General features: G+C 46.0%; 1 protein-coding gene across 2 annotated transcripts in view; it reads left to right on the top strand.

The window, feature by feature from the left end:
- ITM2C (integral membrane protein 2C) overlaps positions 1 to 19,230 on the top strand; it is a 188,236-nt gene that overhangs the window by 77,522 nt on the left and 91,484 nt on the right. The window contains exon 1 of one of the 2 annotated variants that reach the window (XM_069213408.1): positions 16,939 to 17,139. The exons of the other annotated variant lie outside the window; for it this stretch is intronic. Coding sequence (XP_069069509.1) covers positions 17,065 to 17,139 — 75 coding nt within the window. The 5' untranslated portion in view covers positions 16,939 to 17,064. Of the gene's footprint in view, positions 1 to 16,938; positions 17,140 to 19,230 lie in introns of those variants that run through there. 2 annotated transcript variants of the gene reach the window in all.

Below are 19,230 nucleotides of genomic sequence, written 5' to 3'. Positions count from 1 at the left end.
TTCCTACAGCTATGACCTAATACCTGTTGAATTATATGCAGTTCATATTTCTTAGATTTTTTTTTAAAGTACGTTTTTATCAGCATCAGTTGATACATGGGATCAGACAGTGTAACAATTAATTTCTTATGAATAACGCAAGGATGGAATTACTGTGATTTTGTTTAGAAAATTTCACGATGCCTTTTAAGTTGTTGATAATGAAGCATTACCATACAACATACACAGTAATGTAACATAAAAATTAAAAAAAAACAAATTCTGAAACATACCAGGTTATTATCTGTTGGTAACACCTGCATCCATCTTTTTATATGTAAGCTATATGTAGCAGGGTGAGGAAGGTAACCTCCCAACCTTCCCAGGGAGGAAGGCAATGGAAGAATGGGGAAGGATATTGTGAAATAGTTCCCAGAGGGAGAGCCCCACTCCTGTTATATTCACAGTCAGCAAAGGACGCATCAGAAGCATGGCCTCAGCTTGTGAGTCAGAGTCCACGAGGGCATTAGAATGTATGCTGCTGTTGTCTCCCTTGCAAGTATAATGTGGCCTCTAGCTGTTGTCGCGGCATGTGCACTAAGTGAGGCTGTTTTCATTTTTAATGTGAATCTGTAGGTGCTTTTTAAGCTCATCCCACCGTAGAGCTATGGAGTATTTGCGCAGCACCCACAATTCTGTGAGAATTGACTGATGTTTAGCTGTCGTCCAGTGCATTAACCTATTCTGCCACTTGGCAAGAAAAGGAGGTGCTGCACTCTTACACACCATAGTGATATTGCGTCAGGCCAACAAAAGTACCAGATCAACAAAGCACGCCAGCGCCCTATCCATTTTAGGCCTTTGGAGTAGTCTCAGCAGAAAGGTCTCAGGGGAATACAAGTTAAATATCACAGTGTCTGTAGCAATAATTTCTGTAACGCGATCCCAATAGTGAGTGAGTCTTCAGCAGGACCATGACATGTATAAACAAGCATAGGCAAAGCCAACAGGACTCGCCTTTGCAAGAGGTTTTTTTCCTCTGTTCTACAGTAGAGTAGGTGTATAGTAAGTGTAGATTGCATGTGTTTTCGATAATGAAATAGGCTTTAATGTTTTGATGATGAATTGATGCATGATGAATGCTATGAGTTTGTAAGTAAATTGTGAGCCTTTGCAAGATCTTTTAGCTTTGTTAATGTTTTAGACATGTTGCACAGCAGCACGCTGAAAGTAAAGAAAATAATAGCTCTATGAAGCTGTCAACCCTGACTGTGTCATGGCGCTTTTTTCCTTTAGTTTGTTATGTTCCACATCAGCATGTCTGTTACAAATGGGGTCTCTAGTTGGCAGTGATTTGCACACTGTCCAAGTAGGAGCACTCACTCTAGTCAGAGTAAGGGAACCACACAGCTAAGATAACCCCTGCTCACCCCATTGGTAGTTTGGCTGAAGCAATCGGGCTTATCTCAGAGGGAATGTGTAAAGTAGTTATACACACATACAGTAACACAGTGAAAACACCACAAAAGTACTGCACACAAGTTCCGACAAATACCCAATATTTATCTAAGTAAAACAAGATCAAAACAACAAAAATCCAACTTACACAAGCAAGGATATGATGTTTTAAAGATGAAATCATATTAGAGTGCTTAGAAACACAATAGCTCCAACTGGGGCTACCATAACATTGTTGATGGAGTGGTCCCCAAGAATCCGATGCCACTCGCAAGGGAATGTGGCGCTGGTCATGGAGTCGCACGGACTTCAGGTACACTTCCTTTGAAACGGTAAACAAAGACATTGCACAGAGTTCGGGTGGTGAGGCGTCGCTAGAGCTGGTGCTGCATCTGTTCCTTAATTCTACCGGGGAGGTGAGGTTCCTTACGCCGAGGCAGGGGAGATGAGGTGTCGGTGGTGAGGCATCGGTTCCTTACGATCCAGCAGGGTTGATGAATCTGGCCGGTCAAGATGGGGTCGTGGTCACACCACAGGGCCACAGGCGTGGTGGTGCAGTTGGGTGTCATGGCACTCAGTACTCCAAATGTTGTGAGACTTCAGTGGCTCTGCGGCAGCTTCGGGCTAGCAGCGCCGGGTCTACAGCATTGGCGCAGTCACTGCACTTCAGCAGGGACCACAGCCTCAGATGCAGGCAGCGGCGCGGAGTCCTGCAGCAGCGCTGGTTCTAGAGTCATCCGGACTAAATGTACCTGCTTCTTGTTTTCAGGCCAGGTGTGAAGTGGGCACTGACTGGCAAGTCAGGGTCCTCAGCAAGAGAACCAAGGGGCTGGCAGGTGAAGACTTCGATGTCCCTGCGACTTCTTAAAAGGAGGTAAGCTCTGTTTAAACCATAGGAGAACCTTGGGAAGCAGGGTGTAGAAAGCAAAGTCCAGTCCTTTCACTGCCAGGGCAGAAGTAGCAGCAGCAAGCCAGCACAGCTGTGAGAAAGTGGCCTCTTTCTAGCATGGTTACCCCCATTTTTGCTTGTTCGTCAGTGTTTGTCAGTGTGTTTTTACTGTCACTGGGATCCTGGTAGTCAGCCACCCCAGTGCTCATAGTTTGTGGCCTACATGTCAGTATGTTTTACTGTTTTGTAAGTATGCTTGGCTGTGTCACTGGAGTCCTGCTAATCAGAACTCCAGTGCTTATGCTCTCTCTGTCTCCAAATTTGTACTCCACTCCAATCTGGCACACTTGGCCCCCCTTAAAAGTCCCAAGTATAAGGTACCTAGGTACCCAGGGCATTGGGGTTCCCGGAGATTCTTATGGGCTGAAGTATTTCTTTTGCCACCCATAAGGAGCTCATACAAACACTTATTCGGCACTATTTCACAGCCATTTTCACTGCACCAGGTCACTTATAAGTCACCTATATGTCCAACCTTCACACCCTGAAGGTTAGGTGCATAGTACCTGTGTGTGAGGGCACCCCTGCACTAGCAGAGGTGCCCCCACGTTATCCAGTCCCATTGTCCTGGACTTTGTGAGTGCAGGGACGCCATTATAAGTATGCACTACATATAGGTCAATACATATATGTAGCTTCACAATGGTAATTCCGAATATGGCCATGTGAAGTGTCTAACTACTGGCATTTGTACCCCCCATACTGATTCTAGTATCGGGGGACCAATTCCATGCACCCTGGGGGCTCCCCCATGGACCCCTGGTACTGCCATACCAGCCTTCTGAGATTTTCACTGCAGCCCCAGCTGCTGCCACCTCACAGGCAGGCTTCTGCCCTCCTGGGGCTTGAGCAGCTCAATCCCAGGAAGGCAGAACAATGCATTTCCTTTAGGAGAGGGTTGTTACACCCTCTCCCATTGGAAATAGGTGTTAAAGGCATGGGAGGGGTATCCTCCCAGAGCCTCTGGAAATGCTTTGAAGGGCACAGGTGGTGCCCTCCTTGCATAATCTCGTCTACACCGGTTCAGGGACCACTGTCCCTGCTCTGGCATGAAACTGAACTAAGGAAAGGGGAGTGACCACTCCCCTGTCCTTCGCCACCCCAGGGGTGGTGCCCAGAGCTCCCCTAGACTGTCCCTAGGTTCCGCCACCTTGTTTTCAGGATTTCAGGGAATTCTGGGAGCATCTGATTGGCCAGTGCCAGCAGGTGACGTCAGAGATCCCTCCTGATAGGTGCTTACGTGGTTAGATGACCAATCCTCCTCTCAGGGCTATTTAGGGTCTCTCCTCTGGGTGTTTCCTCAGATTCGGATTGCAAGACCCCAGCAGGACTCCTCTGCATCCTTTGCTTCATCTTCTACCAACGGACCAGCTGCTGACTGCTCCAGGAACTCTACAAAACTGCAACAAAGAAGCAAAGTCAACTTCTGCGACCTTGTAACTTCAGCTCCTGCCAGCAACTGCAACAGTTTCCAGGTTGTGCATGCTCCAAGGACTGCCTGTCTTCATCCTGCACCAGAAGAACTGAGGGAATCTCCTGTGGAGTGACCAAGTCACTTCTCTTCTTCAGCAGGCACCTCTCTGCAGCGATGACCTGTAATCTGGGTCCCCTCTCCTGATTACGAGCGTGGATCCTGGAACACAGGTGGTAGACTAAAGTGACCCTGACTATCCAAAGGTCCAGCTGTCCACATTTGGTGGAGGTAAGAGCTTTCCTCCCCATGCAAGACAGTACTCCTCTGCACCATGTTGTTTGTAGCTCCTAGGGCTTCTGTGTGCTTTTTTAAGAATTCCTTTGTGCACAACTAGCCCAGGTCCCCAGCACTCTATCCTGCAGTGCTCCGCTCCCTGAGTTGTTCTCCGGCGGTGTGGGATCCCTTTGTGTAGTGCTGCGACAACTGCATTTGCAACTGCTTTGTCCCCATGCTGTGGGACTCCTGTGCATGCTGACTGGTCTTCTGAGGGCTTGCTGAGTTGCTGAGGGGCCCCTCTGCCTCTCCCTTGTGGGTAGGGTCAACCTGGTCCTTCCTGGGCAGGGGCAGCGCCATTTATCATGAAACGCGAGTTTTGCATTTACCAAGGCTTGTTAGCAGAATACAGCAACGCAAACTAGACTGCATTCATCTATCCAGAGTGGGACAATTTCTCCACCGATCAGGAAGCCATATCTATCTTCTTTGGTGCAATACTGACTTCCTCTTCTCATTGGTGGTTCTCCTTTTGCACCTTCATCCTGCTTAGCAGGGGCTTCTGTTCTCCCTGGACTCTTCAGTGCTTCTTGGACTTGGTCCCCTTCTTCCACAGGTCTTCAGGTCCAGGAATCCATCGCTGGTGTCTTGCAGTCTCTCCTGGTTCGTGCGTTCTAGTGTGTTTTAGGAAACTTGCTGAGTTTTACTACTGCTTTCCTGGGCTCTGGGGTGGGGTATTTTACTTACCTTTGGTGGTTTCTTACACTCCCAGCGCCCCACTACACTTGCCTTGTTGGGAATCCGACTTTTGCATTCTACTATTTTAGTATATGGTTTTTGTTGCCCCTAGGCCCATTTCAATCTATTGTGTTTTTCACTGTTTGCACTATTCTATGACTGTTTACCTACCTGATTTTGGTTACTAGTGTATATATTGTGTATAATACTTACCTCCAATAGGAGTATTGCCTCTAAGATATTTTTGGCCTTGTGGCACTGAGTATTGTCTTTTATGGTGTATAAGTACTGTGTGACTATAGTGGTATTGCAAGAGCTTTGCATGTCTCCTAGTTCAGGCTTGGCTGCTCTGCCTACAGCTACCTCTAGACAGCCTACGCTGCTAGACACTGCCTATATTTCACTTATAAGGGATAACTGGACCTGTTATAAGGTGTAAGTACCTTAGGTACCCACTAAATCCAGGCCAGCCTCCTACACTTTTGGGCTCAATGTGGCACAGGTCCTTCTAAGCAGCAGTCCAGGCTGCAGTCACCAGTGGAAGTACAAGGAAAACCAAGCTTCACAAATGAAGCAATACTTCAGGATAGCCCACTACTGGTGTCATACTATTAGAATAGTAGGTAAAATAAGAAAAACGGTAAGGCAGCTGATGGTAAGCAGAGTCCTCCTGAGAGATGTGCATATTCAGAGAGCCAGTTCCAGCAGTGAAGGCAGGTGAGAGAAGACGGAGATCAAAAAAGCACGAGCAAAACAAAAAACAATATTTGCAGCCCTGTCTACAATCATTTGCACTGCAAAAATCTGAAGGCAGGGAGAGCAGCTGTGCAAATGGAGAGACTTCCCATGCCACTGGAGACACCATGCAGCAACACTACAAAGGAAGTACCAAACTTGTCAGATAAGCGTGTTTAAATTAGAATACAACAACAAAATTTACAGTATTTCTGAAGAAAGCAAGAAAAAAGTTGACAAATGCTACAATGTGGAAAGGTTTACCAATACAAAGCTGTGCGAGCATCAAGATTTATCATATGTGCTTTCACAGAAGTTTATTTTATATGACAAAGTGCCCTTTTTACTTTCAACCTCACACCAAAATCAAATGCAAACTTCAAAAGCTTTAAACACAGACTTAATAAACAAAAGGTATTGTAGTCCTGAATCAAAAAACAAAACCTTTCAGATGAGCATGTAAATAAGAATGCAACATTTAGATTTACTGTGCTGCCAAAAAAAAGCACACTTAATGGCTTGCTAGCTGTGATAAAGCATGAGTGTAATAGAGACCTCTGCTTCCTGTATTTTTGGCTGTGTGCTGTACTTCCTTTTTGCTGGGGTTTGGTACTCTTGGCACTTTACCACTGCTGACCAGTTTCTAAAGTGCCGGTGCTCCCTGTATAAATTGTGATTATGATTGGTTATCCCTGATTGGCATAATCGTTTTACTAGTAAGTCCCTAGTAAAGTGTGCTAGAGGTGCCCAGGGCCCGTAAATCAAATGCTACTTGTGAGCCGGTAGCACCGATTGTGCCACCTATATGAGTAGCCCTGTAAACATATCTCAGACCTGCCACTGAAGTGCCTGTGTGTGCAGTCTTACACTGCCAATTCGACCGGGCAAGTGTACCCACGTGCCAGTCCCAAACCTTCCCTTTTACTACATGTAAGGCACCCCTAAGATAGACCCAAGGTAGCCCCATGGGCAGGGTGCAGTGTATTTAAAAGGCAGGACTTGTACTAGTGTGTTTTACATATCCTGATAGTGAAATACTGCCAAATGTGTTTTTCACTACTGCAAGGCCTATCTCTCCCATAAGTTAATATGGGGATTGCCTTTAAATACTATTCAAGTGCATTTTCCCATTGGGAGCAGACAGAGATTTGGCGTTCGGGGTCTCTGAACTCACAATTTAAAAATACATCTTTTCAAAAAGTTGGTTTTTAGATTGTCAGTTTGAAAATGCCACTTTTTGAAAGTGGGCGTTTTTTTACTTAGCCATTTTTTGCCTCTGCCTGTCTGACGGAATCCACGTCTAGGTCAGACTGATAGCTGAGCTGTTTGTGAATTACTTGTAGATAGTGACACAAAGGGAGATGAGGTGTGTCCTGCATATCCTGATGACTCTTCCTGGGCTAAAGTGGGGATGGAGGATAGTAGACTTGGCATCATTGGCATGGTCTCACCTAACTTTTTGCCTCCACTTCCCAGGCAGGTTGCTTCTATGTGCTGGACTCTATGTTTGCTGTTTTTGTTTGCTCTGGACACTTTACCACTGCTGACCAGTGCTAAAGTGTAAGTGTTTGTATAAATTGTATGTGTACACTGGCTTATCCATAATTGACATATTTGATTTACTAGCAAGTCCCTAGTAAAGTGCACTAGAGGTGCCCCGGGCCTGTAAATCAAATGCTACTAGTCGGCCTGTAGCACTGGTTGTGCCACCCACATTAGTAGCCCTGCAAACATGGCTCAGACCTGCCACTGCAGTGTCTGTGTGTGCAGTTATAAACTGCCAATTCGGCTTGGCAAGTGTACCCACTTGCCAGGCATAAACCTTCCCTTTTTATACGTGTAAGGCACCCCTAAGGTAGGCCGTAGGTAGCCCCATGGGCAGGGTGCAGTGTATGTTAAAGGTGGGACATGTACTTATGTGTTTTACATGCCCTGAACGTGAAATTCTGCCAAATTCGTTTTTCACTGTTGCAAGGTCTATCCCTCTCATAGGTTAACATGGGGGCTGCGTTTAAATGTGATTAAAGCACAGATTCCCTTTGGGAGCAGATAGACATATGGAGCTCGGGGTCTCTGAACTGACAATTTAAAAATACACCTTTTAGTGAAGTTGGTTTTTAGATTGTGTGTTTGAAAATGTCACTTTTAGAAAGTTGCCATTTTCTTGCTTAAACCATTCTGTGTCTCTCTCCTTGTTTGTGGATTATCTGTCTGGGTCAGTTTGACAGTTCGGCTGTTTGCACCTCTCCTCTAGACAGTGGCATAAAGGGAGCTGGGGTGTAGCCTGCATATCCTGATGGGCCATCTGGGCAGAGGGGAGTAGTGGTGACTTACACCTGAAAGGGCTGTGTCTGCCCTCGCACAATGCAGTCTCCAACCCCCTGTTGTGTGTCTGGGACATGGCCTGGGGAAGGCAGGATCTTGAAAACAACAGATACTTCTCTTTGAAATAGGCCTACTTCAAAGGCAGACAGGGTTATAAGAAGAGCCCCCATAACCCCTGAAAATCAGATTACTTCTGGAAACAAGAGGGACCTCTGCCAAGAAGATGGGCTGAAGAGCTGGAGGAGGAGTATGGCCCCTATGCTATGTGTGCTTTGCAGGGATGACCTGCAGTTGCTGCTTCTGCCTTACGGAGGAAAAGACTGGACTTTTCTGTGTATTCTGCTTGTGAAGATTCTCCAAAGGCTTGGACTGAGCTTGCCTCCTGATAAGAAGTCTCTGAGACATCAAAGGCTTCTTGTGCCCGTGCCTGGGGTCTTCTGCTGATAGTCCTGACTTGCTAAGTGGTGCCAAATCCAGTCCGTGGGCCCTTAGAAGTGGAAGCTGATCACTTGCGGGAACAAATTCACACTCTGCTGTGTGCGTGGCAGAAAAATCAATGCAAACCCTGTCCTGTGACAAAACAATTGACACAGCACCTACCTCATGGCAGTAGAATCGACGCAGCACCTGTTCTCAATGCAGACCCTTCGCACAGCACATCAGAATTTTCCATGCATCGACGCTGGGTGTCAGAATCTTCAACATCACTACTCGGACCTGAGGCTGCTTGTCTGGAAATCGACTCATCCCTTCCTTGCAAGGAAAGAATTGATGCATTGCTTGCCCACCGGAGAAAGAAACGACGCGAGTAAGGAATCAACTCGTCACTTACTTTTCTGACGCACGCTCGCTGTAAAGAGGTTGGAGGTATAAAATATAGGCGTCCTCGAAAATGTAATAACATAGGTTTCTTGGTAATAAGCGCCCCAACCATGGCCTGCCGCCGCAAAACCAACCGTCACCGTCGTCGGCCCGTTTCCAAGGTAAATGACTCCATTCAGTAATGGAATCATTTACCAAGAACACCACACATCTCCCTTCGACATTTAACATATACAAATGATAGCATTGAGTTCCAGGTAATCTAACAAAGAATGTAGATTAATACACATCACAAAACCGGAAAACTGATGTAGGAAGTTGGCTCTGTATGCACTATTTCAAAGTAAGGAATAGTATGCACAGAGTCCAAGGGTTCCCCTTAGAGGTAAGATAGTGGCAAAAAGAGATAATACTAATGCTCTATTTTGTGGTAGTGTGGTCGAGCAGTAGGCTTATCAAAGGAGTAGTGTTAAGCATTTGTTGTACATACACACAGGCAATAAATGAGGAACACACACTCAGAGACAATTCCAGGCCAATAGGTTTTTGTATAGAAAAATATCTTTTCTTAGTTTATTTTAAGAACCACAGGTTCAAATTCTACATGTAATACTTTGCATGGAAGGTATTGCAGGTAAGTACTTTAGGAACTTTGAATAATCACAATAGCATATATACTTTTCAAATAAAACACATATAGCTATTTTAAAACTAGACAGTGCAATTTTCACAGTTCCTAGGGGAGGTAAGTAATTGTTAGTTCTTGCAGGTAAGTAAACCACCTACGGGGTTCAAGTTTGGGTCCAAGGTAGCCCACCGTTGGGGGTTCAGAGCAACCCCAAAGTTACCACACCAGCAGCTCAGGGTCGGTCAGGTGCAGAGTTCAAAGTGGAGCCCAAAACGCAAAGGCTTCAATGGAGAAGGGGGTGCCCCGGTTCCAGTCTGCCAGCAGGTAAGTACCCGCGTCTTCGGAGGGCAGACCAGGGGGGTTTTGTAGGCCACCGGGGGGGACACAAGTTAGCACAAAAAGCACACCCTCAGCAGCACGGGGGCGGCCGGGTGCAGTGTGCAAACAGACGTCGGGTTTTCATTTGGAATCAATGGGAGACCAAGGGGTCTCTTCAGCGATGCTGGCAGGCAAGGGGGGGGGCTCCTCGGGGTAGCCACCACCTGGACAAGGGAGAGGGCCTCCTGGGGGTCACTCCTGCACTGGAGTTCCGATCTTTCAGGTCCTGGGGTCTGCGGGTGCAGAGTCTTTACCAGGCGTCGGGATCTGGGAAGCAGGCAGTCGCGGTCAGGGGGAGCCTCGGTATTCCCTCTGCAGGCGTCGCTGTGGGCGCTCAGGGGGGGCAACTCTGGCTACTCACGGTCTCGTAGTCGCCAGGGAGTCCTCCCTGAAGTGTTTGTTCTCCACAAGGCGAGCCGGGGGCGTTGGGTGCAGAGTTGCAAGTCTCACGCTTCTGGCGGGAAACGCAGTTGTCTTGAAGTTGCTTCTTTGGAAACAAAGTTGCAGTCTTGGGTGAACAGAGCCACTGTCCTCGGGAGTTTCTTGGTCCTTCAAGAGCAGGGCAGTCCTCTGAGGATTCAGAGGTCGCTGGTCCTGGGGAAAGCGTCGCTGGAGCAGTGTCTTTAGAAGTGGGGAGACAGGCCGGTAGAGCTGGGGCCAAAGCAGTTGGTGTCTCCGTCTTCTCTGCAGGGTTTTTCAGCTCAGCAGTCCTCTTCTTCTTAGGTTGCAGGAATCTATCTTGCTTGGTTCTGGGAGCCCCTAAATACTCGATTTAGGGGTGTGTTTAGGTCTGGGAGGGCAGTAGCCAATGGCTACTGTCCTTGAGGGTGGCTACACCCTCTTTGTGCCTCCTCCCTGAGGGGAGGGGGGCACATCCCTAATCCTATTGGGGGAAACCTCCATCTGCAAGATGGAGGATTTCTAAAAGTCAGAGTCACCTCAGCTCAGGACACCTTAGGGGCTGTCCTGACTGGCCAGTGACTCCTCCTTGTTTTTCTCATTATCTCTCCTGGACTTGCTGCCAAAAGTGGGGGCTGGGTCCAGGGGGCGGGCATCTCCACTAGCTGTAGTGCCCTGGGGCATTGTAACACGAGGCTTGAGCCTTTGAAGCTCACTGCCAGGTGTTACAGTTCCTGCAGGGGGGAGGTGTGAAGCACCTCCACCCAGAGCAGGCTTTGTTTCTGTCCTCAGAGAGCACAAAGGCTCTCACCGCATGGGGTCAGAAACTCATCTCTCAGCAGCAGGCTGGCAGAGACCAGTCAGTCCTGCACTGAACAATTGGGTAAAATACAGGGGGCATCTCTAAGATGCCCTCTGTGTGCATTTTTTAATAAATCCAACACTGGCATCAGTGTGGGTTTATTATTCTGAGAAGTTTGATACTAAACTTCCCAGTATTCAGTGTAGCCATTATGGAGCTGTGGAGTTCATTTTTGACAGACTCCCAGACCATGTACTCTTATGGCTACCCTGCACTTACAATGTCTAAGGTTTTGTTTAGACACTGTAGGGGCATAGTGCTCATGCACATATGCCCTCACCTGTGGTATAGTGCACCCTGCCTTAGGGCTGTAAAGCCTGCTAGAGGGGTGACTTACCTGTGCCACAGGCAGTGTGAGGTTGGCATGGCACCCTGAGGGGAGTGCCATGTCGACTTAGTCATTTTCTCCCCACCAGCACACACAAGCTGGCAAGCAGTGTGTCTGTGCTGTGTGAGGGGTCCCTAGGGTGGCATAAGACATGCTGCAGCCCTTAGAGACCTTCCCTGGCATCAGGGCCCTTGGTACCATGGGTACCAGTTACAAGGGACTTACCTGGATGCCAGGGTTGTGCCAATTGTGGAGACAATGGTACATTTTAGGTGAAAGAACACTGGTGCTGGGGCCTGGTTAGCAGGGTCCCAGCACACTTCTCAGTCAAGCCAGCATCAGTATCAGGCAAAAAGTGGGGGGGTAACTGCAACAGGGAGCCATTTCTTTACAACTGATAACCAAAATCAAGCATGTTATACAAAAAATACGCATTGCGTAAAAAAGGAAAAAACTTATCCCACATCATCCTACCCAGAACAGTCCTTTGATCACTATCACTTCAATATATAGGGCCTGATTCTAACTTTGGAGGACGGTGTTAAACCGTCCCAAAAGTGGCGGATATACCACCTACCGTATTACGAGTTCCATAGGATATAATGGACTCGTAATACAGTCGGTGGTATATCCGCCACTTTTGGGACGGTTTAACACCGTCCTCCAAAGTTAGAATCAGGCCCATAGTCTTTGAAATATCGAGGAGAGAACTTCCTTCTAATACTTCTTCTTTCTTCATGCACTACTTCTTTTGTGGGCCTACAATTTGACTCCACAGACTTACCATCTCCTATGTAACACTTATTTTGTTCCTTCTTCAACATTTTCAGAGGAACCACTCTGTTCAAATTCCAAATTTTCCCATCAGATGTCTTTACTGCATTTCTGAAACATTTAAGTTCCTTTAGAGGTCTAATGTATTTTGACCAATCTGCTCTACCAACTGGAGCTTTGATCACCCACTTTCACCACCACATTACAAACCTTCTTTCTTAAATCAAAATCCTGTTTTCTTTTGATCATAGCATCTTCCTCCTTTCTTCTCCAACTCATATCATCCATATTAAAATTATCCTTTACCCATTCCATCCATCCTGGACATAACCTTGTATTGGGTACTCTTCTTCTGAGCAGTTCAAACGGGGAATTCCCAGTTGACATGTGAGGTGAAAATCGATCAGCTGTAATTCTTCTTGAAAGCTCTTTTTTCCAGTCCATAGAATTCAGTCTCGCCAATTGTATGCTTTCTTTAATGTATCTATTGAACCTTTCCACAGCACCATTTGTTTCAGGATGATACATTGCAGATTTTTTGTGTAATGTACCCCAGTTTTTAAAAAAAGTTTCAAACTCTTTGGAACAAAAATTAGGTCCATTATCAGATAAAATGATTTTAGGGAAACCTTCTTTTCTAAACACGCCTTCTAAAAATGTAATCATACTGGAAGATGAAATGTCACGCACATATTTAACTTCAACCCATCTGGAATACAAATACATCAACACAATCAGATACGGAGTAAACTGTTCTCCTTGCAATGGTCCCACAATGTCAATTGGCACCTCACCCCACGGTTTGCTTGGTAATTTCCCACAAACCATAGGTATATTGCGAGTTTTCAAAATGTTGTCACTGCATGAACATTGTACACACTCCCGTACCACCTGTTCAATCTCCAAATCCATCCCTGGCCACAAAAAACAAGCCCTTAAATTTTCTTTCGTCTTAACTATACCAAGATGCCCATCATGAGCTTGTTCCATAATCTTCTTTCTTAGAGAAATTGGGGGAATTAATCTTGTTCCCCTCAATAATAGTGACCTATCTATTGCTAATTCCTTTTTTATCAAATTCCAGTTTTTACTTAAGCCAGAAAAATGTTCACTTCTTATTGCTTCCATGACCTTGATCAACTCCTCATCATCCTCCAGAGCATTCTTCCATTCTTGTTCTGAAATGGCCCCAGAAGTAATTCCACACACATCTTCATAAACGTCACACACATTCTCTTCTACCATAGATATATCCATTTTTCCTCCAGTCCTATTAACTTCTACTAACCTAGACAAACAATCTGCACTTACATTCCTAGCGCCAGGCACATACACAACTCTGAAATTGAATTCTTGTAAACTAATGATCTATCTTCTAATCCTAGCAGAAATGCAATTCAAACCTTTGCTGTCAAAAACCTCCACCTAAGGTTTATGATCAGACAGAACCACAAAGTCTATTCCCCAAAGGAAATGCTTAAATTTTTTTAGTGCCCAGAAAATAGCTAAAGACTCTCTTTCAATGACAGAATAATTTTTCTCTACCTCACTCAATGATTTCAACACACATGCAATCAACACTTTCTTCTGACTGTCTTTTTGCAATAGTAGAGCCCCCAGACGCTTGGCACTAGCATCTGTGACAACAAGGTCTGCCTCCCAGGTTTAAACGCCTGTAAGCATGGCGCCTCATCCAATTCTTTCTTTATTTCCACAAACTCCTTTTCACACTGGACATCCCAGTTAAACTCTGTCCCTTTTTTTAGCAAACTTCTCATGTTTACTGACTTTTCCGCCAAATTCTTTATGTATCTCCCATAATACTCTACCATTCCAAGGAAAGAACTCACCTCTTCCTTGGTCTGAGGAGACACCAAATTCTTAATAGTGTTAACGAAGTCTGGTTTGGGTCTCACCCCATCTCCTGAAATCAAATGCCCCAGATACTCAACTTCAGTCACACCAAAACAACATTTCTTCCTCTTAAGTGAAAGACCTGCCCGACTTAAGCATTCTAAAACCCTATTTACTCGATCCATATGTTAATCTGCTGTATCACCAAAGATTAATACGCCATCCTAATAACATTTTACCCCCTTCATTCCCTTCAACACTTTGCTCATTATACGTCGGAAAACCGACGCATCTGACACCAGTCCAAAAAGCATTCTTTTAAATTTGAACACCCCAAATGGTGTTAGAAAGGCAGTGAGCTCTTGCAAACTTTCTTCTAGCTCCACCTGGTGATAGGCGGATGCTAAATCCAGAGTGGAGAAATATTTTGCTCCACCTATCACAGAGACTATCTCTTCTATGTTAGGAAGAGGAAACTTGTCTACTACAATCTCCATATTCAAAACTCTCAGATCCACACACAACCTGATGTCACCATAACCCTTCCTCGCAACCACAATGGGTGCCAACCGCTCTGTAGCCTCAATCACTCCTGACACTTCAAGTCTCTTAAGTTCTGCCTCTACTGACTCCTGCAATGCCAACGGAATCCTCCTCACCTTGACCACAACTGGCACAGCATTTTCCTTCAGTCTTATCTTGTGTTTGTATCCTTTGAGACAACCCAAGACATCTGAAAATACTTCTGGAAATTTCTCTACCAGATCACACTCCCAATTGCCTACCTCTTGGACTTGTACCTGTGGCTGTGCATTTGGATTAAGTACCACACCCAAGAACTTCTGATGTGTCCACCCCAACATCACCTTTACTCAAGACATACATTTTCCCCACTATGGCGGTCATTCTGACCCTGGCGGTCAAAGACCGCCAGGGCGGAGGACCGCGGGAGCACCGCCGACAGGCCGGCGGTGCTCCAATGGGGATTCCGACCGCGGCGGTAAAGCCGCGGTCGGACCGGCACCACTGGCGGGCTCCCGCCAGTGTACCGCCGCCCCATTGAATCCGAGGGGATTCCGACCCCTCCTACCGCCATCCAGATCCCGGCGGTCCGACCGCCGGGATCCGGATGGCGGTAGGGGGGGTCGCGGGGCCCCTGGGGGCCCCTGCAGTGCCCATGCCACTGGCATGGGCATTTCAGGGGCCCCCGTAAGAGGGCCCCTAAATGTATTTCACTGTCTGCTGCGCAGACAGTGAAATACGCGACGGGTGCAACTGCACCCGTCGCACAGCTTCCACTCCGCCGGCTCGATTCCGAGCCGGCTTCATCGTGGAAGCCTCTTTCCCGCTGGGCTGGCGGGCGGCCTGAAGGCGACCGCCCGCCAGCCCAGCGGGAAAGTCAGAATTACCGCCGCGGTCTTTCGACCGCGGAACGGTAAGCTGACGGCGGGACTTTGGCGGGCGGCCTCCGCCGCCCGCCAAGGTCAGAATGAGGGCCTATATGTCTTACCTTCAGCTCCAAATGTCCTTCAAATAAACCTAACATCTTGATAGGTTGGCCACCATATCCACCTGAACAGACATCCATTTTTTAAAATGTCCTCCTTACTGTACAAACAGCATCAAAACTGTGTTTTGAAATGATAGTCAGATGTGAACAAGAATCAAAACGCATCAGCAACTTGACCCCATCCACCAGCACAGTCTCACTAGGATGTTCACTTCCGCAATTATGCATGTCTACCTAAAAGACAATCTTTTGTGACACTTCCTTCACCTCTCTTGTGATGTTATTATTGTTCTCCTTCCTTTTATTGGGACAACACTTATAAAAATGACCTTTCTCGCCACATCCATTGCACACCGCACCTAACGCCGGACAATTACTTGCATTCACTTTATATCCACTATTTCCACACCTGAAACACTCCCCTTTGAATTTAACTAGCTCTTCTTTTTTCTTTCCACTTACTGCTTCCTTGGCTTTCACCTCACACGCCACCTCTTCAATTTTCGTATTCTCACTCAACTCTTTATTTCCCACTGCACTCAATTCCTTGACACACTTCAACATATGTTCAACCCTTTTTGCTACCACAATGACCTCTTCCGGTAGCGGCTCATCCTTCAACCACAACTCTTCCCTAATCTTGTCACTACTACACTTCAACACAAACTGATCACAAATGCTCTCATCCATCAAACTCCCAAACTTGCACGAGGCTGCCAACTTCCTCAAACTTGTTATGTACTCCTCAACTGACTCATCTTTACCCTGCTCTCTTTTCCCAAAATAATACCTTTCCATAATCGTACTCACCCTTGGCAGATAGTGCTTATCTAACTTCAAGATACACATTTCAAATTAATTTAAACTCCGCACCTCCTCACTTCCCAATTCCAGTAAATTCTCCAACACCTCCTGTCCGTCCCCACCAAGACAATGCATTAGTAAAGCAGGCTTCCGCTCTGCACTTAACGTGGGACCACAGACTCTAGCATAGTGCATACAAATCTTCTTCCATTTAGCCCAGTGAAAAACCGGTTCTCCAGGACTACTCAGGAAGAACGGTGGAGGGGTTACATTCTGCATTTTAACTAAAATTGTTCACCCTTCTAACCCAAAGAAAAACAATGTAGGGCACTTATCACAAAAACAACAAAAAAAATAACAGTAAAAACTCTCCCCAAAAGTCCAAAATCTGCCAACTTTTAGCTCCACATCTCTTTGCTACTACTGGCCAAGGTATGCCTGTCACCGTGTTCTTTCTGTCTTGTGGATATATCCTCATACAACAACAGGCACAGGTGTGCCTATCACTGTTGTCTTTAAATCTCCACACCACAACAGGCAAAGGTATGCCTATCACTGTGCTTTCTGCCGTAGTCTTTATGAACTCCACTCCTTCCTTGCGCTGCTCCTTTAAGAGCAATACTACACAAGACTGCCCCTTTAAGGCTGACTTTGCCTTTAATTTTCCTGTGAGCCACACTAATGCGGAAATAAACGACACACGTTCTTCAAGCACGCTCTGCCGCCTCCTTCCCAAACTACCTGACCTCCTGAACAACGTTGAAATTTAAAGGAATGCAGCAGTGAGACGCCGTTAATCCAGCCTGTTACTGTGCACTCAGTGATCTTTACACCATGGGTTCAACTGCTGCGCCACCGAAGGATCCCACGAAGAGACAGCTCAGGCACTGCCGAACGACCAGAGCTATGGTAAGAGCCTCACACCACGACTCTGCGCCATGTTGAGGCGCTACACCACCACGCACCCTTGTCACCAATGTAAAGAGGTTGGAGGTGTAAAATATAGGCGTCCTCGAAAATGTAATAACATAGGTTTATTGGTAATAAGCGCCCCAACCATCGCCTGCCGCCACTATTCCAACCGTCACCGTCGTCAGTCAGTTTCCATGGTAAATGACTCCATTCGGTAATGGAATCATTTATCAAGAACACCACACTCGCCTGTGCGGCTTTGTTTTCTATGCATACCAAGTCCTTTTGCCAAGACAACGCAGCCATTAATTTCTATGAATTAAGACTCTTTTAATTTTAAAAAATCATATCTCTGCTTGCTTGTGTATATTGGATTTTTGTCGTTTTGGTCTTGTTCTATTTAGATAAATATTGGATATTTTTCTAAACTGGTGTGAAGCCCTTCAGTGGTGTTTTTCACTGTGTTACTGTGTGTGTGTTTGCACAAATACTTTGTACATTGTCTCTGAGATAAGCCTGACTGCTTGTGCCAAGCTACAAAGGGGGGTGAGGGTGAGCAGGGGTTATCTGAGCTGTGTATCTCCCTTACCCTGACTAGAGTGAGGGTCCCTACTTGGACAGGTTGTAAACTTACTGCCAACTTGAGACACCATTTATAGCGCAGAGTAAGTAAAATCTACAAGTAGACATATTAATGCAAATCGCTTGCACACATTAGTTTATGAGAATTTGTTACCGGATATACAAGAAAACAATGTCTTTCCAAGAATATCTTAATGCCCAGCCGGTGGCCATATACTATGTTCATTTAATTACAACATGCTGTTTCATAACCCTATGCTTCTACTGAGCAAGTTTACATGAAGGTGCGTTTCAGCATTACCGGCACAACAGCTGGGAAAGGAAGATCAGCTTTTCTGACTGAAGAAGTGATTTTATTAGAGCCATGATCATCTGCTGGGCATAAAGAATAACTGTGCCAAGTAAAAATAGACTGGTAATCCAGACTTGAATTTTCGTTTTTAGTGAGCGCATTGCTACTCCCAAATTTCCTTTGATATTATCTGTGTCAGAGTGATATATCTTCTGTCCATGATACTTGAAACAGTCCTTCACATTTCGTAGTTAAAGCATATTACAGTAAATCCCAAAATGTGTGCATCTTGTCTGCGGAAACAAGTGTCTCCATAACCAATGAGTCCAACTCTATACCTAAGAATGTCAAACAATGTCAAACATTCACCCTTTTGGTCACTCTTCTATGCCATGGGGAAATAGTTGTAGTAGTGCAGCACATGCTCTGACCCTTTACCTTCTTCCCTTCCCAATCCAAAAATTTGCTGAAAGTCTCAAAAGCTGCACAAGCTACTGGATACCTATTGGAACATTGCTTTATCAATGTGGTAGTGTCCTTGAAACTGAATACCCCAAAACGGCATATCTTCTGGGTGGACTGTAGACGTAATGCCGCTTTTGCCTTTTCTGTTCCTGCCCCATAGTCCTTGATCATCCACACTGCCTTATACATTCAAGTGTGAACTACTGAACAATCCTTTTTATCAATGTGATCATTAATTGATCTGGGATCGACTTTGGTCACGGCAAATGATGATGAATCAGTCTGTATTCATCCTCCACTTTTTTAGGTATCAATCAGAGATATTATCAAATTATCAACTGGTGGTGACTCATATAATCCTGCCATCCTGCTCCTCCACCTCCCTGTTAAGTTTTCCTTGAACCAACCTCTCCTGGCTCTGACAATATTTTACATTGTCTGCCCACCTCTTGCATCTTGGCCCATTGCATATCTGGCATTTGTGCCTTAACTTACAGGGCTATGCATCCCATGCGCTCTTGTAGTTCTAACTGGTCCTGTTTTCCCTGTTTGCCTTCCCCTCAGGGTGGGAGGTCCTGGAAACTGTTGCGTAGGGAGGGGCAAACCACTTGCCACGTGCTGTGTCGGTAGGGCATAGTAAGTGTCATCTGTTTTAGCCATAGTTCATTCTCTAACTCCCCCTATACTTTCGCCTAGTTCAGACATTTCCTAGAGTCAAACCTTTCATCATATCGAAGCCATGGCAGGCT

This window comes from Pleurodeles waltl, chromosome 11, assembly GCF_031143425.1.
Source record: "Pleurodeles waltl isolate 20211129_DDA chromosome 11, aPleWal1.hap1.20221129, whole genome shotgun sequence".
Lineage (NCBI taxonomy): Eukaryota > Metazoa > Chordata > Amphibia > Caudata > Salamandridae > Pleurodeles > Pleurodeles waltl.
This window is presented reverse-complemented; position numbering and strand designations above follow the sequence as displayed.